Raw genomic sequence first — 22,108 nt, 5'->3', positions numbered from 1 at the left:
CTGGAGCAAACCAGGTGGGCTCTTTTGCTGAGCTAAACTGGACTCTGCTGAGTTGGTGGTAACTCTGGGCACAAAACATCCTCCCCCTTTGATGGTCAGCAGCATGCAGGAGAAAACTCCTTATTAGCAAAAAATCCACCTTGTAAAAACTGCCAGGGAACAAGAAGAGGGAGACATATCAACAGCAAATAACCGTGTCTGCTTTCCAGCTGGTTAGCTCATTTGCTGCTGCTGTGAATACAAACCAGCCATTTAAATTAGCTTCTAATTGTTCACAATTATTCAGACACAGCATAACCTGCAAGCAGGAAGACGTCAGGCAAGTAGGAGAGAAAGAATGGTTTCAGATGCCTTGACAAGATTCACATATTCATGCCTTGCAAGTCTCACAGCCTGCCATCTCCAGCAACACAGACCCCCCAGATGTATAGTTGGCATTGCAGAGGAAGGAGATAATCCATGGGTGTTTCTACACTTCAGGTTTCTACTCTTCCTTGCTCCCATTTTTGGACTGGTTCAAAAATTAAACCAATAATATTTTGGTCTACCCCAGTCGTTCACAGTCTCTGCACACACAGGCTGTTTGAGCAACACTATTTATAAAGCTGTTTAAAATTCTGGACACAGCCAGAGCTCTTTGATGGGATGTCAGCCATGCGACACCCGAACGTAGGAGGTTGACACAGGATGGTTAGTGTAATACAGCCCACTCTCCTTTCCTTTTCTTTCACCCAGAGCCTCCACTACCACCCTCACAGGAGTCCCTTCCCCCACAAACAGCAATGTTTCACAATTGCTGCAATTTTCTCTCCTAGGGAAGAGGAAAGATATTAGTGTGTTTTCCTTAAATCCCTAGTGTGCCTGTTTTAGTTCACATAGGAGATTCAATGCAGGTCCAGTCTGCAGGTCAAATTACTTTAGGGAACTTAATCCAGGCATATCTTAAAGAAAAAAATTCCCTCACATTCAGCCCTGTTTGAATTCAGAGCTACAGCACTGCCACAGAGCCAAAATACTCAAATAGGTCTAGGAACTTCAGCAAATTCAATAAACTTGAGCAAGAATATTTTATCAAGTACAGAATCTCCTAGAGGAGACAAAATAACCCTGAAAAGCAATGTATAAATAGCTGCAGCTGAAAGCACAGCAAATGCTGTGTCATGCCACATTCCCAATCAATCCCAGGCTGCGAGTGCATGAAGCTGCCCAGCCTCCCTTGCACCTTCTCTGAGTTTCATCCCTGCTCTGGAATCAGAGCATCCCCCTGGAGAAATATTCCTGGTTGATCTTACATGCAGAACACTCCCCCCAAACACACTGCAGAGCCTTAGTGCTCTGCTACATGGGAGGAATGCTGCATGGACAGACAGGCAGCCTGCAGCCCGGGGGGAAGAGGAGGGCAGTGGATTCCAGAGGCAGATCAGGACCTGGCCAGCTTAGCTAAGAAATACAGGATGCTCAGGCTGGCCTTGGGGGCACTTTCCACAGTCAGTGATTAAGAGCACTCAGGGGACACTCAAATTTAGCTGACCAGGACCAGTGGTACTGTCTCCTCGTGAGGACACAGCCAGGGGTCAGGGGTCACAGGTCTGGGGTCTCCTCGCTCCCTCCTGGCACAGAGCAAAGGTGAACACTGCTTTAAGAGGTACAATGGCCAGTGCTTGCTCCAAGGCAGGGCAAGCATTCCTCCTGTTAAATAACACACCTTCTGAGCCAGCTCTATCCACAGTTAAGTCAGACATTGCTTAAAAAAAAACAAAGCCTTTACATTCAGCTGAAGCAACCTCTGGAATGCTAGAGAGAATCCACCCAAAATTCAGTGACAGCATGGGTACCCTGTGCATTTCTGATAAACAGCAAAGCCACTCCCCCAGCTCACACTGCAGAAGAGTATGTGAATGCTACTGGGACAATGCAGCACAATTGCATCATTGCCCAAAAAACCTCAGCTGCATTTTCTATTCACTGACAGAGTTTCATTTATCCCCCACATACATAAATGCTGTATTGGCCATTACAAAAGGAGGAACAGCCCCTACTGAATCCATATACCAAGCTACAGAAGCCCAGATATTTAATGACTGGATTTCTGCAACCCCTGCACTGTGATATTCCTTTCTGTGAGGGGTGGATCCACCACCTGAGGAATGGCTGGGGGAAGACTAAAACAGCTCCCAGCCACAGCAGGTTAATTCACTGCCTTCTGCTCACACACTCTATAATACAAAAGCAACCAACTTTCAATTCATTTCAATAAATCTGAGAAAAATCTCAACAAGAACTGGTGACAGTTATGATACAATAGAGACAGAAATATAAAAGCCCTGCAGAGTCTGACTTATCACCCCTGGAGCAAAGCCTGGTTTCTTCCCCTTGCACAGCTAAGTCTACTCGACTGAATTTTTCTTCCCTCCCATCTCAGCCAGAGGACATGACTTTTAACTTAAAAACTAATATTTAAAACTCATCAATGTCATCATACAACACTCCTGTATCATTTTGCCTTTGGGTGTTTTCTTGGCTGACTTCTAAACCATCCACTGTAAGCTCTCCAGATTCTGCCAGCAGCCTGAGACAACACAGCATTTGCCCAGCAGAACACCCAGCATCCACATGGAAACACCACTCTCCTCTCCACATTACTCTGCAGGTTCAGTTATTCAGCAGCATATTTGATGTGACAATAATTCAAGGTTATAGCTCGGGGAATCTTCTTTTCTCCCCATCTCTTCCTTGGGAACTAAGCAACCAAGCAGCACATCCAGAGATGGCTCACAGAACTCACTGAGCCCCTGGTGTAAGCAAACACTTGCAGCAATGGCACAGGAACCACAGCAGCAATCAAGCCAGATGTTCCCTGGTTTTCTACAATGTACACACTGTTCCCATTCTAAAGGGTAGGTTGCTCAAAGGTTGATTATTAAGTTCTCATCTATACATCTTTTAAGGCAAAATCCTTTATATGTGCATTAATCCTTGTCAGTGTGGTTTTCCTCTGGACATAACATACAGACAGCTACAGAATTCCTGTAGGAATACATGTTGATGCTCCTCTGGTCTGCACAGGCTCTACAGCCCAACAGCTATAGAGTAATCACAAACTACTGGGAAAAAAATATCTCCCACGATACTCAAATCCAGTTTTCAAGGCAGGCTTATGTGTTTAGGAGACTCAGCATCTGAAGAGTCCCCAGGGGAGTAACACACTTCTAGACCAACCAAGAAGCTGTGAAATATTCCATTTTTAACAAGAGGAGTGTTTCTGAGAGACCTGGAACTGCCCCTTCACTAAAAACATTTCTGAAAGGTCACCACTTACAGGCAAGCAAGGCGAGATTGATTGTTAGCAGAACTCACCTCAGAGCTGACAATTTCCCCGTAAATGTCAAAGACTAAAGCTGCAGAATTTTCCAAACTGAGGTTTAAAACTGTTTTAAGAGATGCTTTGTTGCATCTTTCACCTTACATACAGATCAGGAAGCTGCTCTGAGCAGGAAAATTTCTTTAGTGTCTTCTTGGCCCAATGTCACAAACATCACACAGCAATAACACCTGTAAGGTATTTCAATGCAGAACTGGTTAGAGAAGATGCTAAAATAGCATTGGGACAAACAGCATCCTGTTTGACTTCAAAACTGTCAAATGTTCTACATTTACAAAGTGCATTGTTGCCCTCCTGTCCTTCCCACCCCTCCTTCAGATGTGCCAGTTCAGCCTAAGGTCTGAGATGGGCCAAGGTCTTTCACCTAAAGCACCTTCAACTGCCTGTGGACTCTCTCAGGTGTAACCTAACTGGATGTAAGCAGCTCTACTGAGATTCCTTAGAGAAGGAAGTGCTCACTCCAGACAGCACAAACAAAAAGCAGTAAAAGCCTGCTGCCTGTTTGCAAAAGTCAGCAGCTCTGCCTCCAAATGGCCAGGCAGTCAGAGGCTGTTTTTCCCCTCTAAAAAAAGCAGCCAGAGCACCTTTCAGAGCAGAAAGGTACCAGGTCCTAGCAGAGATGCAATACAGAGTCTTGCACTGTACTTGTGCTAATAGCAAGTATCTTAACCAAGAAGAAAAAAATACTAAGGACAAATGATAAAGCTAATCTATTACAAAGCCACTGATCCATGTCCTGCAGTGGCTTGACTCCAAGTGCATGCTTTGTACATCTGGATGCCTTTGCATCTACACATCAAACAACAAAAACAGTCTGGTGAACAACTAATCAATAGTTTCCTCTGCAAAATAAATGTTAACTTCTTAAGCTGAGTCTGTTATCCTTGACAGTTAGCTCCTATTTCCTGGAACTGTAATTCACTTGATGCCTACTTCTTAAAAGTACCTTTTTTGAGGATATGCTTCTATGCACATATACAGCAGGTGAGTATTTTGCTTTAACACCAGATTCTATTATGTGCTGTACATACATAACATACATAATACATCCTTTGCTTTTATGACTTCAGCTATAAGAGAGGGATTTCAGCTCATCATAACCCCAGTGAAACACTGAGCCATAAACACAGAGCAGATTTGCAAACACTATAAAAAAAACCTTGCAAGATGATTGAGAGGGCTCTGCTCCCCTGACAGCTGGAGCAGTGCTCTGCCTCTCCCTCTTCTGAAAAACTGAGGTTAACTGAACTCTGCCTTTACCCAGCACTGACAAAATGCCACAGTGAGGACTGTTCTGAAAAAGCCTTGAAACAGGGACAAAGCTGCAGGCCTGTGACTGAGGAAAGGAATGACTGGACAGCAGATTTCAGAGTTGCTGCAAAGTCACATGGCATGAACTGAACAGCGTTAGCACAACCGTAAGCAGAACTGCTCCGAGGTGCTGAGCCCCAGCCATGTTCTGGGAAGGATCCATGGGTTGATAAGCCTTAGGCTGCATTATATGGCCTGTCAGTCCTAATTAAATACACAAACTAAGTTCCTTTTTAAAACTGCCCCTGCTCATTAACTGCCACTCTACAGTACTCAGATGTGGCAGACTCCTGAACAGGAGATGTAACCCCCAGCAGCAACTCCAACCAAGTGACACAGGGCACTGCCAGGACACTCCTATGCTTACAATAGTGATTTTTACTTTAAAAAGGCTGCTCAGCTTTGCAAGCATATGCAGGGTACTGTGCCATCAGCCACTGAAATGCAGCAGCACTGGGGTGGAACATGGTGCACTGTTAAACTGGGGACAGTAATACACCAAGAAAATGGCACTTCTCCATGCAAAGGTGAACACTCTGCATATACTCAAGTATCTACTCATGTACTCAAGATACTGTCAAGATTAAAAAGTATGTTGAGTATACAAAAAAAACCATAAAAGGAATACTTTTGCTAGGAATATGAAATTACCCACAGAATCCAGAAAGCACCTGATGCAGTAGAATCTTTACTGAGAAGTCCCCAGCCATAAACATCTGCATAACAACCACCAGCCTGAGGCTTGCTGCTGACAGGCATTCCTCACCCTCCTGTCAGAACTTTTTGGGGTTCTTATCAGGTGTGCACTAGTACATGTTACAACACACACTTTTGCAACAGAGTCAAGCACAGAGTACCTCCTCCTCCCCACATAGCCAGTTTCCATCCCACTAATTCCTGCATTTGGATTCATTTCTCCATTCATTACCCTGGAGCTCTGTCCCTGGCTCAGACTGCCCTGGATGCACTGTTACCTTTATCCTATCAGACACTTAACAGGGCCTCAAACCTCACTGCTCTCCTTTACCCTGGCCCTGGGCTCTGACACCACTGAGCTGTGATTTGGACAGGGAAAACATGGCACACAGGAGGATGAATTGGTCAGGATGCCAACACTAAAGCCTTAAGGATTGTATGTGCCATGCCATTCAGTAAGGCTGAAGCTGCTGTTTAATTAGGCTTGCTTAATGAGTCATATTAAATATCATATATAGAAGAACAGGTTTTCTAGTAGTGCAAGGACCTCACTGGATTATTGTGGTGAAATGCTGCCACTACAATGGAGTAGTTTTTCATTTTATATACTTAACCATGACCTACATTCCTTTGCCCAAAGGAGCTCCATCTCCAGAGGGAATGTGCCTCTTTAATCAGCTCCAGCATTTTTTCAGGGTTCAGCAGGGATGGATGCAGTGGCCTTATGTCTCTTCAGATAACATAGCCCACAAAAGCTCCACAAGAGAGTTGTAAAAAAGCCATCAGGTTCAAATAATGGCAGAAACACCTGCAACCTGATCTGATGGGCACCCTCTGCTCCAGAGACCACTGGGACTGATGAACACTAAAGCTTTCACACACCCCCAGCAAGCCTGGCCAGCTGCTTTACCTTGGACAAGGACTTGTCTCCTGGAGAAATTGCAGTCAGGATCCGATTTGAGTTGGAAGACAAATTCAGGAGCCAGCTTTGGGATACCCAGCAAGCTCAACTCCTGTCTCCACAGGAAAAGAGCCTGTGAGCCATTAGTGAAGACAACAAAGACAAACAGACTCATGGGCTGCATAAAAGTACAAAAAGAAAAAGAGCAGCAACTCTCATGTAAGGATTACACCTAACCCTTGTGTTCCAAAAGTCCTGGGAAATTCAAACTGCTTTCAAGATCCAGCCTCTACTAATGCAGAGCCAGCAAAAAACAACTCTTCAAAACATACCCAACCCACCCTAAGAAAGTCCCCAAGAAACCAAAAATGAAACACAGAAAATTCTAAAAGAAGGCATTTGTGTAAAGCTGCTCTGGGGCAGCATATCCAGGGAGCTGGGCCCATCCCTTAGAGCTGCAGTCTGAGCTGCTCAGAGCTCTCCCTGGGCACACCAGGGCCATGGACCCAGCCTGTCAGCAGGGACAACAGCTCACACCGAGCTCATCAGAATGCAACAGGAACTGAGAAAAGGCAGAAGAGGCACTGACAGAATAACACACCTCACTGCCACAGCCTTTGGAAAATACACATTTGAGCAGCACATTCTCCCCACTGGAATTGTTCCAGATATGTTTTTCAATCCCATACCAATTTTAGACATTCAAAAACCCAACAGTTTTTACAGGCTGACCCTCATCATTTTTCTGCCCTGTCCATCACCAGCAGCAGTACAAGGCCCTGATCCCTCTGAAGGCTGCTTGCTTTGTGGATGCAGAACCAGGATACGCCCAGTGCTGCAAAGCTCAACACCACTGACAGCAGTAAAAATAACTCCTGCTTTGCTACACACTAAGCAGTTAAGAGCAGGAGATGCACAAAGAATGTGCACACAATAAGCTGTCAAAAAACAGCAAGGATTGTGTTGCACAGAAACAGGTCTCAGATTTAAACAGATATGAGATCACCAGGGGCGGGGTAAGAAAAATCACAGATGAAGAAAATCCCACGATTTTTCCACTGGTTGGTATCACTCCAAACTGAACAAACCAAGGAAAGATCAGGCTTAAAGTTCCCTGTAATTGGAAGGAAACAAGCACATCCTCTCCTTTTGCATGGTATATACTCCTTCCTTTTTTCAGGCAGCTCTTCTGAGACACTGACTGGGAAATGTCAGTGGAAAGAAGTTTGCACTAAGACAGAGGTCAGGGCAGGTGTGGCAGCCAGAGCCCATCCAAATCCAGGCTCCCTAAGGCAGGACAGACCTGACCCACTCTCTGCAGCAGCAACCAGCACCACAGACACCATTTCTATGACATCCACCCCCTCACTGCAGCACCAGCACTTCTCAGGTTCCTGGTGCTATTCCAGCACTGCATCTACTCTAAAACTTCTCCATCTTGTGTGCCAAACTTGGAGAAATGAAACAAAGCACCCAAACCCATTGTGTACAAACAGGCACCTTCACTGTACAAAATACACGCTGCTTCAGCCCCAAATTCAGAGCTCTTGATAGCTTTCAGTCTGGTCAGCAGACCAGGCTAAGATAGATGGCAAGATTAAAAAAAGGAATTACTAAATTGCATTTATACAGAGGTGTGGGACACTCTGCTCATCAGTGCTTGAGTCTGGCACCACAGCCCTGCTCCAGATCCTTTTCAGGACCACAATCCATCACCCATAGGCTTCTGCACTAAATCCTCCTTGACAATCTAAAGCAGAGCAACACAGGGATAACTTCCATGGGCTTTGGGTGTCCAAGTTCTCCAGCCAGGTGCTCAGAAGCCTCAGTGTTAAATCATTTAAGTACCACACACCTTTTGAACTGGAACAGCATGAAGATCTGAAGTCTGCTTAAAATCAAAGCCTGTAATTCAAAAGTCCCAAATCTATTTCATCTAACAAGGATGTTTTTCATAAAGTAGCTTTCAAAAAAAGACATCAATGAAGTTTAAAAAGAAGCTGCTGCTCTCATCTCAAGACCAAGTGATGAGTGGTAGAGTTCATCTCAGTAAGTGACTGTAATAATGGCAATTTGCAATTGAATCCTACTTTTCTCCTACCACATGTACCCACCTCAGACCCTTCCACAAAGTTCAAGAAACACTCCAGGGCTGAAGGGATGGATCAAGACAAACTAATTTTCCTCTTGCAGGAACTATGAATGTCAGAAGTATAGTCCCACAACAACACTGCAGAGACAGCATGTGACAGACAAATATTCCATTGGGAAAGTCACCATGGCTCTTTCAGAGGACAATTAAAAAAACAGAACTGTGAAGATACTTAACACTCCACCAAAAAGCAGACTGCCAGATGTTACCAACTGTCTGGGCACTCAAACAACACTTCTTTTGATAACAATGGGGAGAAAATAACCCCTTGTGATGTGCACAAAAGTAAGGAACTGAAAAGCAGTTTCCTGGGGGGAAAAAAATCCCTTATGGTGGCAGAATTAGGTGGGATAAAACCAAGACATACCTAACAAGCAACATTTTAACAACAGCAGCTTTTGTGAATGGAGCACTGAGATGATTCAAGGAAGTATTAGAGTTTCAAAACACTTCAAGAGTAGGTCTGATCGATATCTCTCTCACCATTACAACATCTCTTGGCAGAGAAATGAACGTTTCAATACATCTGACAAAGACAATGCCTCTCTCGGCTCTGAGACACACACTCAACACGTCACTCAGATTTCACCCGAGTGACATTTCAGTAGCACCTGCCCCCAGTGAAAACAGCTATTTATAGCAAGGTGGGTGTTGAGAAGGGTGATTTCACCCATCACTTGAGGCCTGGGTGTAAATCACAGACTGCATGTTGTCATTTCTGATTAAAAGCTCTTCCTGGTCTCTAATGAAGATTTGCCACTTTGCTAAATCACACTGTGGCTGAACGTGGCAGGTGCCTGGTTTTTTTTCAAAGCAGAAGATAAACTCAAAGGCACTGTTTGGATGAGACTAAGCTCAAGTAGCTGCACTAAGTATGCACACAGCACATACTAACCTTGCAGTGCTCCTCCCAGAGCCTCATTTCCATGAGAACAGAAGAAACATCCTTTGTTTTATTCTTCCTCAGAACACAGATAATCCTGCTTCATTTTATACACCCTAAAGCAATTTAGTGGGGAGCTAGGGAGAGGGGGAAATGCCCTTTTAGCTCACGTGCCAGTTCACTAGCAGGAAAACCTAAAAGCTCAGCTCAACATCACTCCTCAGTTCAGACACAACATTCCCAGGCTAGAAGGTCATAATTAATCAGTTAAGCATTTTGAGACTATCTAGGGATCTTTTTTTGATGAAACTGGAAAATTGAGAGGGCAAATGGATGCTCTGCCAGCCATCTAGACCAGGGTAGGGACTGCTTTCAAAAGCAATGAACATATCATTGCCCTGAATAACTTAATTCCCAGAGAACAATGGAAATAGCAAAGACAAGAGATGTGAAGAGAAAGGGTCTTTGAGACTCTCCAGGTGTGGAGAGAAAACTAAACCTAATCAAAGGGCATGAATGCTTCAGGAGCTCTGAAGCAGCCAAATGGTATCAAAATCAAAGAGCTATGAAAAAACAACCTGCTACAACAACAAACTTCAGTGCACAGCAGCAGTACCTGATCCTCTTACAGCACAGCAGAGGAACCAGCTGAACCAAGAGCCCAGCTAGCAAATACTTAGGGACTACAATTTGGTGTCTTTTCTACCATGCTCATTGAATACACAGGTTGGACAATGATGCTCTGAAGATCATTTTGCCTCTAATCCTTGATTTTTTGTTTTAAGGCTTTATTCAAGTGTTGCCAGCACTGCAGATCAGAGGCAAGCAACCTGAACTGTGCTAAAGCTGGGCTAAGTTAGCAGGGCTAACAAGAACACCTGGCACTTCATAAAGACTCCTTAGGCTGCTTTCCAGAACAAGTACCCAGGACTCCTTAGCTCCTGGGGTGTTCAGTTTGCTGCCACCATCACTAATTCTTCCAGCACCAAGGAGAAGCACAAGGAGACACACAGCAGAGCTAAAATTGCTCATAAATGCTTTTATAGAATGGCTTGCTAGCCCAAACAGTACCAAACAGCCACAAAGATCCCAGTTCTGGGAAAGAACTCTCTACCCTGAGTTTGTTGCCCTCTCAGCAATACAAGAGCAAAACACTCATTCAGAGACCCAGGTAGAGAGATGGGAATCTGCCCTACAAACACCACCTTCAAAGCTGATTTTTCAGTCCCTTCATTTCTCATCACAGCTCTCCTGACAGCAAGCACTTATCACTGCCAGATTAGAAGAGATTATCACAAGAGAAAGTTAATGTTCTTGTCAGTCACCAGGACAGCAAAGTGCACTCAGTGGTTACTATCAGAGGTAGGGTGGGTGATCCAACTGACCATGGCCAAAATCAAACACTGTTTGTTAAATCCAACAGTTTCCAGCAGTGCCAGTTTCCAATCTGCCCCAACCACTAAAGAGGAAAAAGTTTCTTTTGCAGCTCTGCTTTGGGAGCTCTCAGATAAGAGCATTTCCTCCAGAGCTCTGCACAGCTCTACACGGGCTAATCAGAGACTGCTGGAGCTCAAGAGAAAGTAACTGCATGGGGCACTAACAAAAGAAACAAAAGCATCCCTGTGAGGGGGACATGAGGTGTGAATAAACACAGTGTGTTTGCACCAAGTGCCAATTAAGCAGTAGAGTACAAGGAATTAGTGCAACACATACACTTGGGCTACATTCACTATACTAAAGCAGAAGGAAATTCAAACCACAATCATTTTAACCACTGTGCACAAGCAGATTTCAGATGGTAACCAATACACATGGATGGCAATTTGGTACTAAATTATATTACTGAGAATAGAAAAATAATGCACACAGCACAATTAAGAGGAAGCCAAGAATTCAGCCTGGATTTCTTCCAAAGTTCAGAATGTCAACACTGAAAAAAAACCAGGAAGACTCTTCTAACTAAAAAGTTTACACACTCACTGAAGTGACCAGAGCAATTACCACATGGTGATATTTATTTTCCATAAATTATATTTTCTCTAAGCTCCACAACAGAACAAGAAACACAAGAGCAGATAACATAATATTCCTGTGAAATTACAAAGAGTGCTTGATGTGGGAATTGTTTTCATCTACCACTTGGGCTCAGGAAAGAAACACTAATAACATTCAACAAGGCACTCGAGGCTGATCAGGCCAGCCAGAGGCACCTCTGCTGAAGAAAGCATGGTGTGAGCTGGAGTAAGTGTGGACAAGAGTTGCAGGAATAGTGGGGAAAGAGCCTCTCCAGGAAGGAAGTTAGTGATATATAGTCTGAGGGTGAAAAGGGAGAAAATAATTGGGCTTCAGCACATAATAGCACATTTATAAAGACAAGCAGCTATTTAGGAGTTAGATTTGCTTTCTACCAGAGGAGATGGGTGTAAGCTGTTTGCATGTTTATGCTAGAAATTACAACTTTTCTCATTCAGACTGGGACAGGTTTCTAATTCAAGGAATCAAAGCAGAGAGTTAACTCTTTAACAGAACTTCTCTGAGAGACAGAGCAGGCTGCTCCTGCAGTGATGCCCTCAGCAGCACCACCCTAGAATGCTCACAGGGAGTTCCTGCCCAGCACACTGTTTGTTACAATAGTCACCCTGCACTTTGCTTTATCATTACAGGGCAGATTTCATTTGTGAACCAAATGACATTTTTCTCCATCATGTACCAGCACAATCCCCACCACCACACACAACTAAACAGAGGAATTTTCTGGCCCCAGAGTCAGAAGCATCAAAAAGCCGAATCAGCTATACAGGTCAGATGTTGTGGGTGAAAAAGTAGTTACTGAGTCAATGACACACTCTGGATCTGCTTGTCCAATTTTAACATAAGTGAGATCCCAGAACATTGACATTAGGATGATAAAAATATCACTTAGTGAATTAAGAAAGCCACCATGGAGTTTTTTTTCCTAAACTAAGCAGCCTGGAATGGTGGTGTTTCCTGTACAGTGTCACCTTCCCTGCTGTGGCATTCCACAGGGTGCTCTCTTCTTTCTTGTATTTCAAGAATGCACAGAGATGCACAGCCAAGGAAGTACTGTGATTATGTACTACTACAATGAGGAAGAGCTTCCCAAGCTCTTTGGAATACACTTGAAACATTGGATAGAACTCCCCTTACAGGAAGCAAATGAATCATCCACATGTGCTGACTTTAAGAAACAAAAAACACAAAAGCAAAGTTTTAAACAAAGGATGGAGATTCCTCCTTCTTCCCTGCTCCCACTTTCTGCTTTAAATAAACCCAAGGACAGTTCATTAAGACAAGGCATGGGAAATTAGAGCAACTTCAATAACCTGCAGCACAAATACAGAGAAAAGACTTCTGACAGAAGTTGCATGTGCTAAGGACAAAACAAATCTGAAGAGGCAGTTCATGATGTATCATTTCCAGCCAGTTATCCAACTGTGTAGTAACTCTAAATTTAGAAAATGTGGCTATTTTGTCTCAAGACTAATGTTGTTTCAAGGGACTTGGACTCAGAGGCTGAACGGAAGCATAAATATTACTTGCAATAGTCATGAGATTTGTTCACTTGGATTAGATACATAACCAACCTTCCAAGAGGAAAAAAAAAAACAACTAAACTTTCATCTTCAAAAGCAGACAGACAGGCAAAGCCAAAGGACAAGCAGGGCCTTGCTGGAAATCCCAACAACTCCCAACAAAAATACTAAGCAGTGCTCCATGCACTCACTGCAAATCCTGAAAAGCAAAGGTGTGAGGGCAGAGGGCACTGGACACCTGGGATGGGCAGCAGCCCCTCACACTGCTGACACCTCCAGCCCCCTCCAGCAGCAGCTAAAGCACAAGAGCTGTTCTAGTGCCATGAGGGTAAAAGAAAATGCAAAGGTTCCTTGGTGATCAGTACTATTCAAGCTCCAACTGTCTCAGTGTAGCTGTTGCCAACAATTTCACTGAGGACTGAGATCTAGGACCAGTTCTCTAACAACAGATCTTGAGCCAAGAGGTCTGAAACACCCACTTGATTCTAGAAGCACACTATGAACTAACTAATCTCTGCTGTTCTTCATGGACTACACTTCTCACCCAGCCTTGCAAACCTCCCAGCTCACTAGATTTACACCTAAACTAACTTTTAAAACACTGGGTTACTCAGTTTAGCTCCTCACATAAGTGAAATCAAATCACTCTTGAGTTACTCAATGCCAAGTGGTGAGCTCCCAAGCATCCCATTTCACACATATGCCAAAAAACCAATGTATTGTGGCTCTGCCTGAGAGTAATTTTCCCAGACAAATCTCTAGCTGTAACTGCACTGAAGAATGTCAAAAAGCAGAACGTTTTTTTTCCACTGAGCAGCCAACTCAAGCTCTTGAGCCCTGAAAATGGTGAAATAGAGAAAGCACTGAGCACACACTAGGAAAACACCACCTGGCAGCACTAATGCTGGCTGTCTTACCCAGAGTCACCTGAGGGGAGAGTTTTTGTCACCTTTCCAACACCCACTGCCACATCAGAGCCCAGGAAATGCTTTGAAGATGAAAAGTGCTACTTATTTGCTAAGTATCCTTTATCAGCAGAAAAGCAGCACTATTTCTTACACCCAAATGATTCATAAGCAAAGTTCTTTTATTCTCAAAGAAGTTATATACTTTCAAAAGTAGGAAAAAAAATAAATCAGTCATGATGGAACTAATTCCAGCTCACTGTATTAGTGTATTTTACTAAGCAGAAGATTCATCATCCACTAACAAATGACAATTGTACCCAGTCACTTCCACAGGAATAAAGCACCACAACTCCCAGCTCCAGGCTAAGGAAAATAAAAAAGCCTTAAGCTTCTCATCTTTTCAGCTGCTGATTAAATAGCCCTCTTCACCTGTCTGTCTCCAAACCCCCTCCTCACAAGCAGAAAAGCTAAAGGGTTTACAGGCAGCAGTAAGAGCAAACCACAGACTGTCTGATGTGTGCTGCATACAGAACCACACAGTACCACTGCTGCAGTTTTATTGTACAAAACCAATCCTGCTTAATGGACCAAGGGTATGGCTGTGCAGTTTCTCTTCACCTCAAGAGGCTGTAACCAGAGGCTGTGAAGTGATACTATTGCAAATGCAAGATGAGCATGGTTTCCTTGCTCCTAATGTACTCCTGTGAATTTAGTTTTTTCTGGCCTGGAAGCTACAGTAAGACACCAAGTGCTCCTGTCCTCTCCTGGCCCACTCTGCTGCCAGTCCTTGGGCTCACCTCCTGCCAACAGCCTTCACACTGCCCATTCTTTCACACAGAGAGCAGCAGCACCAGCTGTTGAGGAAAGAAACAGAGGTCATGATTTTAAAGACAATGGCAAAAGCATGGAAAAACCCAGCTTTGCAATCCCAAAGAAGCCTACCCACCTAGAGCATTCAATATACATCATCAGGGAGCTGGTTGTTCAAACCCTTTGAAAAACTGGGCAGATTATTTATGGTATAGCTTGATGTGTCCCACTTTCAAGATCTCAGCCTATGTGCATAAAAAGCATCTTGGCTTCCACTTTGTATATCCAAGCAACCTCATATACCATGCCAGCAGCTCACACAGCAAGGAAATCCAAAAACTCACCAAAATTACAGAGGCTCATTGAGATACTGGCCTAAGACACCACTTCCACACATTAACTATTCATTTGTTAAATTTTAGACCAGCAGGTCAGCAGGCACACAGTTCACTCTTGCCTCACAGCATAGAAGCATCAATGCTATTTAGCTTAAGTCTTCCCAGTAACCTGAACTGAACCACAGCTCCCTGCAGTCAGAGCTCCTCTGGTACAACCTGCACTTGACTGATGGAGAAGGCTGAACAAAGCATAGAAGTGATGCCATTTCTTTAAAAAGCAATCCAAAACATGCACAGAAGTACTGATTTCTTAGTCTTCAAATCTGCCCACTCTCAACCTGTGGTTTTGGAGGTGATCTACAGGTCATTCTGGGGGAGGAAGAAATTCCATCTGCAGGTACTTCCTGGATCTGTCTCTCCATTAAGTTACTCTGAACCCTAATACAATTAAGATAACATCACCTGTAGTTCCCCTTACCTCTCCTGCACATGCACATATCCTATATAGTTATCAAATCCACATCCAGCACCACCATATTTATTTCCATCTACACCACACACTGAAGATTTGAGCCCAATAAATGTCCACAATTTGCTCTTGTGCCTCTTCCATAACCTGGTCCAAGTGCACCCAAACAGGGCAGAAAGCACAGCAGACATGACTCCATCCATTTTTTTTTGGCCAGATGTGCAGTCAAACACACATGGGAGGTAACAATAACCTTGAAATGCACAGGAAGAGATATTATCTACCCAGAAATGCATCCAAGTCTGTAAATCTCCAACTGCACCAAGCTGGGCTGTGTGTGCTCTGCACCACCACAGGCACAGGATCTTCTGAAATTCAGGCAGCATAGACATTAGATTTAACATTAAAGCTAAAAAGACACCTGTCAACTTGAAACTCAGGCACATCTGAAAATGCTGCAGCTATTACAGTAATCAGCAATCCCTAGCATCTTTACTGTCAAAACCACATGCTGCTCATAGTATTTCATGTGTTTAATCACCTCTAACAATCACTACCCCTCAAAGTTTCCTGCTCCCTTCACAGAAATATTTGACATTCAGAATATAAAAACCCTATCCCAGTCCTGGGACATTATCCTCAAGAGAAACTCACTTTTGCTTAACTTCACAAATTCAACTTAGCAGAGTATTTTTGATTCAGACACAAATATGCACATTTCTATGTAGCAGTCCATAAGCAAATGGAAGAAAGCCCAAACATTAGCATGGAGTTTCCTCTCAGGTTTTTTTTCCCCCCTAAGAGTTAGCATTCTCATACCTTCCACTGGTCTAAAGGTCTAAAGCAGTGGGACCCACCAGCTACACAAGGAAGAGCCTGAGCTGAGTCAAGTACTCTGGAGAACTATGCAAAATGCAGAAGCCAAGCCATCATCTCACATCTCTCAGTTCCAGGAAAGTCAGGACTGCCAACCTCAAAAGCAAGTGCAAGGATTTCAGCTCAAATGATCAGCTCCTGTACTTAGGATGACCTAAACACAGGTCCCTGTGGGCAAAGACCCTGCACATGGTGGGAGGTAACAGCAGAATGGAAAAAATGAAAAAGGGTTTTCCTAAGTAGCATTTAGGAAGGTGTCATCACCTTCTGAGCCTTTGAAATCCCCCAAGCAATTAAACAGTCAAAGGAGAAGAGGCTTTTAGCTTTCCAAACACCAATTATTTCCCACACCAACACAGATGTTGAACATTAAAAATAATGTCTTTGCTCTGAAGAGAGGAGCTGAGGATAGCTGCCATAGTCAAGCAAGACCTTGTCCCAAAAAGCATCTGTCAAAGCTGCTGCTGCTATTTAACTTCAATAAAGAATCTTCAGCCAAAAAAGAAACTTTATAAAATTGCCTGAAGACCCTTTTTGCCATAGTCTGCACAGGAGCTGCATCACATCAGCAAATAAACTAGTATGAGAAAGCTGCAGCAAAATGTCTCACCCACACAGGTATTTCAGAGCCTGTCATGGGCATTGATTGATTCCTTCTAAAGCTTTTAGTGCACATTAGTTTGTTGACTAGTCCTAAATGCATTACTAATTTAGTTTGGGGTTTTTTTAAGCTATAGCAGCACACTGAAAGGGAGCACACCTTGGAAGAGAGCATATCACAAACACTGCTTGCTTGAGGACAGGCTTCATCCATTTTAAAAATAACACTCCTGTCTACATTTGGAATAATTATAATAAATGGCTTAGCCCAGATGGCCACTTTCAACTCCTGAATTACCAATTCACTCTGCACACAGTACACAAAGCACTAACAGTGTACAATATTTAGTACTCCTGAGACTTCCACACTGTGAATTGTGCCGGATTCCACTTTTGCAGTAAAATATTAATGATTTTCCCCAAGTCTGTATCACAAGAGCCAAACAAATCAAAGTAAAACAGGGAATTGACCCAAGGGTACCTAACCTTGCAATGGATACTCAGAGGATGGAAAGGTCACACATTAATTGGTTCTATATTATGCAGAACTGCAAAAATTCCAGTAAGCCTTTTCTGTCTCTAACAGCTACAAACATCAGGTGGTTTCAAAGAACCCCCCTGGGAGACTCACTGAAATGTCAGATGCAAGAAGAGGGTTAGATACAGCTCCCTCATGCAGTAAAACCCACTATTAATAGTTTAGGGGCATGGAATTTGTGTGCTGCAACAGAAGCAGAGTTTGGCACTGTGGCCAGCATTTCCTCACGGCCCCAAAAAGGATCCTGCCCAACATACCCACACTGCATCACTGCACTTCCAGATGGCCAACACCTCCCAGGTTTGAAGATGGAGGATTTTTAAGGTTGTTTTCATGCCTCAGTTGTAAATAAGTTGCAGAGTCACTAGCTAGGATTAAAATCTGAAGGGCACATGCTGGTGAGCTGGAATCCCAGCAGTAAGGGCTCAGAGTGGCTGTGAATGGACAGAGGGAAAACACAGATCTTAAGGATTTCCAGAAATTCCTCCTGTGACCTTGTAGTAGATCCATCACCCAATATCTGAGGTCAGGAAATTACAGGAGCAAAGGGTGGAAAAGAACAGAAGGTCTGTGTGGGATGAAGCAGAGCTGAACTCAGGAAGTGCCTTTTGGAGATAACAGAAAATTTCCACGTTTATCAGCCACCAGTTCATGTCTGAGGAGTCTGATAGTTTGAATCTGTTTCCAAAGCAAAGTTGAATGAGGTAAGAGACTCATTCAAATTAAATCTTATTCTGGACCTTACAAAAAAGGCTGCTAAAAACTTTTTTTAAATTGCACCCGGACTCTCAGAGCAAACCTGGGGTCTTTCAATGGCCCCTACACATACATCAGCACTGTCTGTGTACCACAGCATCACACCTGCACCCCCAGAGGCAGCACAGGGAGCTCAGGAGGCCTGGCTGGCTGAAGTTCTTCAGATAAGGTGCTGAAACACAACACCTGCACTTTCCATTTCCCCCAGCTGCACAAGAGGCCCAGGATTTGTGAAAATGAAAGGTGGCAGAGAGCTCTGAGGCTTTCAGGGGAGAGGCAGGAGGAAGGGCAGCAGCATTTTCAAGTCCCCAGAGCCTGACTAATACCTAGTATGTTCAAGTATTTCCATAAAGTTCTCAAAGCCAACTCTAGTGTGTAGCAGGAATGCTGAACTACAGTGGAGAGATCCTGAAATTAAATTTCAGCTGGGTCCCAAGTACTTCTGATAATTTGTTAGAAAACACATCTGGTGTTCAAAGAACTTCCAAATTACACACAGAGATGGCTGCTCTAGCCAGCCAGAGGAACTACTCTGCAGATTTGATGGCAAATACACTTGGGAAGTTTTCTCCTTCCAGGTCTGCTTAGGTTTTACAATACTCAGCAACAGTGATTTCCCAGTGTCTTAAGTGAGTGATATGGCCATGGAAAGCAGAGAAGGACCACTTGAAGCCAGAGAGAAAGAAATCCTGGCTCTTCTTTTATTCACATCATTGTTATGCTGCTGATGACTGTCAACAGGGGAATCAAAGGCAGGAATGTGCTCAAATATACAATTCTTGGAGGAGCTGGTGGGGCTTTGCACCAAATGCTAAAGCTCTATCTCTAGAGAAAGTTTTATTAGTGATCAACATCAGTAATTGTGTGCCTGAGTTTAAGTGGCATTCTGCCTACCATTCCCAACAGGAAAGAGCAACAGCAAGTGCTGAACTTGCAGAAGCAACAGCAAAAATGACTAGACAACCTACATTAAAAAGAAAAAAACCAACCCCAAACTGTCCAAGAAAAGACAAGAATGCTCAAGGATTATAACTGGGTAAAGAAAATTACTTTTGACCTTTGCACTGGAAGCCAAAGGTGCCATTTCACTGGACTTAAAATTTCCAACAACTTTATTTCTCCCTCGGTTACAGCACTCACTCTATCCAATACACACACCAGGATTCCCAGATCCTGAAGCACCTGACAAACAGGAGATAAACAGGCAGCCAGCCTTCTGTGTGGAATCAAGGTCTGATACACTAAATAGACTCAGAAAAGCTTTGGTCCCAAGAGCACCTTTACCCTCTGCCCATTTCAGATTTAAGGGAAATAAAAGAGTGCAACAAGCATCCTCTGGAGTTCAGGGTTTAGCAGTCACCAGGACAGGTTAATGTTTTAAGGACATGGAAAAAGACTCTCATAGCCAAAGATGCTAGAGCCAGACATAGTCAAAAGATGTTGCAGCACCAAAAAGCCAACGAACTTTAGACCCAGAATAACCATATAATGTCTATTGTTTGTACCACTCCCAGCACAGACAATGACAAGCATGTCAGGTTTACCTGGCTGGCTCTGACACACCAGTGCAACCCAAAGGGGGCAGGGTCAGCAGACAGCTAAAAAACCTGATATAACCACAAAACCATCATCAGTCCCACTGCATGTTTCCAGTGGTGTCAGGTTTGTTTTCAGCAACCCCAAACTGCAGTGCAGACTGTACACAATGCCTCTCAATTTGGTTAGTGGGCAGCTTTCCAAAAAAAAAAAAAAAAAAAAAAAAAAATCAATAGAAGTACACCTAAATTTCTCAAGCACTCAGGAAACTTTTCCCCAGGGTCCATTACCAGAGTGGTAAAGGCACCTACACCAGGGCAGCAGCACTAAAAGGGAAGACAAACACACTGTTTATTTACATAACTGTCTTTGATTTCTGATCCTCCCCAGTCCAGCTTTTTTTAACACTGCAGTGAGTGCAGTTACCAAGTGACTGAAGTCAGAGCTAACACTTCTGGATTTGGGAACCCAACAGCACCAACTAAATCCATGTTTACTTACCCAAAAGGAGGTGGCTTTGTTTAGATACCGAAAATCAAACTCAACTTGGGACAAATTTTTGCTGCAACAACACAGAAAGAGTTTACTGGAAGGCTGTAGTGATTTAATTATGGTGTTTTTCTAGAGAAAAGAGGTTCCTTTTATAAAGACATGAATACATCATGTGGCAGTATCTTTTCAGAATACCTGTTTTCATTTTCCTTATCTCCAAGCAGTCACGTGTCTAATGACACTACCACCTAAATTTAGCTCATTCTGTAGCACTGGCAATCCTAGCGATGCCTTTAGGACTGCAACACACCTTTCTTGCTCTCAGTCTCCCCTCTCTCCTGCGGTGTGAAGGGCCCTTTCTGAAACAGCAAAGCAGACGGTTCTTCAGCAGCCTCCTGCTTCTGACTGCCAGCCAGAGGAGCAGGGGGACCCTGCAGGGACAGTGCAGGCACCGTTCTGCTCAGTGCAACGCCCATCCCTGGCAGCCCCTTTGTGCTCTATTACAGTGCCCCCCTCGCCCGCTTTTGTCTCTGAACTGTCAGTCAGCCTGGGCTAAAACCCCAGGCCAGACCAACTTTGGGAAGTGGGAATATTCCAGTGCAGATCTACACCTTGTGGCTAGGCAGATATAATTAAGATGCCACAGATTTACGTGCGCCTCATTAGCAAGGGGTAAATGCTCACGTAAACAAGGGCAGATCCAAATCGTGTTTGCTTCCTGCTGAAACCTTTATCCAGGGTGGTTTCCCTACTCGACTGCTGACTCCCCTACAACAGGCGATGACGACACTTCGGAATACAGGCTGAGACACCGGCCTACAACTCCGGCAAGTGAGAGATGTCTGGAAGTTCGCTCAAATCACCTTCACAGGCACGCTTCTCCTTACGCCAGCAAGCCCCACTGCCTCAGCAGAGCAGCCGTGCTCTGCCACCAGCGCAAGGCAGCAGCAGCAGCCACGCTGGGCTGCCAGAGGGAGCGCGATCAAGGGAGGGAACGGGATTTCACACCCTGGAGAACACCGTGCCCCTTCCCCGCTCCGGCTGCACGGGCAGACAAGGACGGGCTGAAACGGGGCACCAACCTCCTGCTCGGGAGCCTCCAGCACACCCGACCCCGCGGCCCCGCAGGCCGTGCAGGCCCTGCCCCGGGAGGCCTCCAAGGCGGCGCCCCGTTCCTGCAAGCGGGGCCAGCCCCCGGGGAGAGCCGGGCCCGTGCAGGCCGCGGGCCGCCCCCCGCCCCGCTTACCTTGGTCTCCTTGACGTGCTGCTTGATGCCCTCCGGGTACCACTGCACCCGCACGTAACCCCGCCGCAGCGGGCTGGCGCGGCCCTCCTCCCCGCCGCCGCCGCCAGGGCCTCCCGACTCGGAGCCGCCCGAGCTGGCGGTGCCGCCGGTGGCGGCCCCGCGCCCGCCCTCCTCAGAGTCCTCCTCCGAGTCCTCGCCGTGGATGAGGCGCACCAGGCCGAAGCGCACGGAGCCGCGGTAGCGGCCCGACACCAGGTCGTGAGAGAAGAGCAGGCGCTGGGAGCCGCCCGGCGGGGCGGAGAGGGGCAGCGCGGCGGGGGGAGCCGGGGGTGCCGGTGCCGGCGGTGCCGGTGCCCCCTCCTCGGGCTGGTCCGCCATGGCGCCGGTGAGCGGGAGCGCGCGGCCGGCAGGAGGGGGAGGGCAGGGGAGGGGCGGCAAGTAACGGCCCAGGGGCGGGGCCAGCGGGGACCACGCCCAGAGCGGCCGCAGACCACGCCCACGGCGTGAGGGGAGGGCGTGAGGGGAGGGCGTGAGGGGAGGGCCCGGGGCGGGGGCCGCGCTGCGTTACCGGCCCCGGGAACGGGGGGGCTGCAGCGTCTGCTGATCGCCGGGAATCGGGGCATTGCATCATCGTCCCGGGGGTGCGGGACTGCATCGTCC

General features: G+C 45.3%; 1 protein-coding gene across 1 annotated transcript in view; it reads right to left on the bottom strand.

The window, feature by feature from the left end:
• Nucleotides 1–21,877, bottom strand: part of UBE2O (ubiquitin conjugating enzyme E2 O) — a 61,583-nt gene extending 39,706 nt beyond the window's left edge. Inside the window, exon 1 of the mRNA XM_079323394.1 lies at nt 21,449–21,877. Within this exon, the coding sequence (XP_079179520.1) occupies nt 21,449–21,826 (378 nt within the window). The 5' untranslated portion in view covers nt 21,827–21,877. The remainder of the gene's footprint in view (nt 1–21,448) is intronic.
• Between the last annotated feature and the right edge of the window lie 231 nt (nt 21,878–22,108).

The sequence above is a fragment of the Erithacus rubecula genome (genome assembly GCF_903797595.1).
Source record: "Erithacus rubecula genome assembly, chromosome: 20".
NCBI lineage: Eukaryota > Metazoa > Chordata > Aves > Passeriformes > Muscicapidae > Erithacus > Erithacus rubecula.
This window is presented reverse-complemented; position numbering and strand designations above follow the sequence as displayed.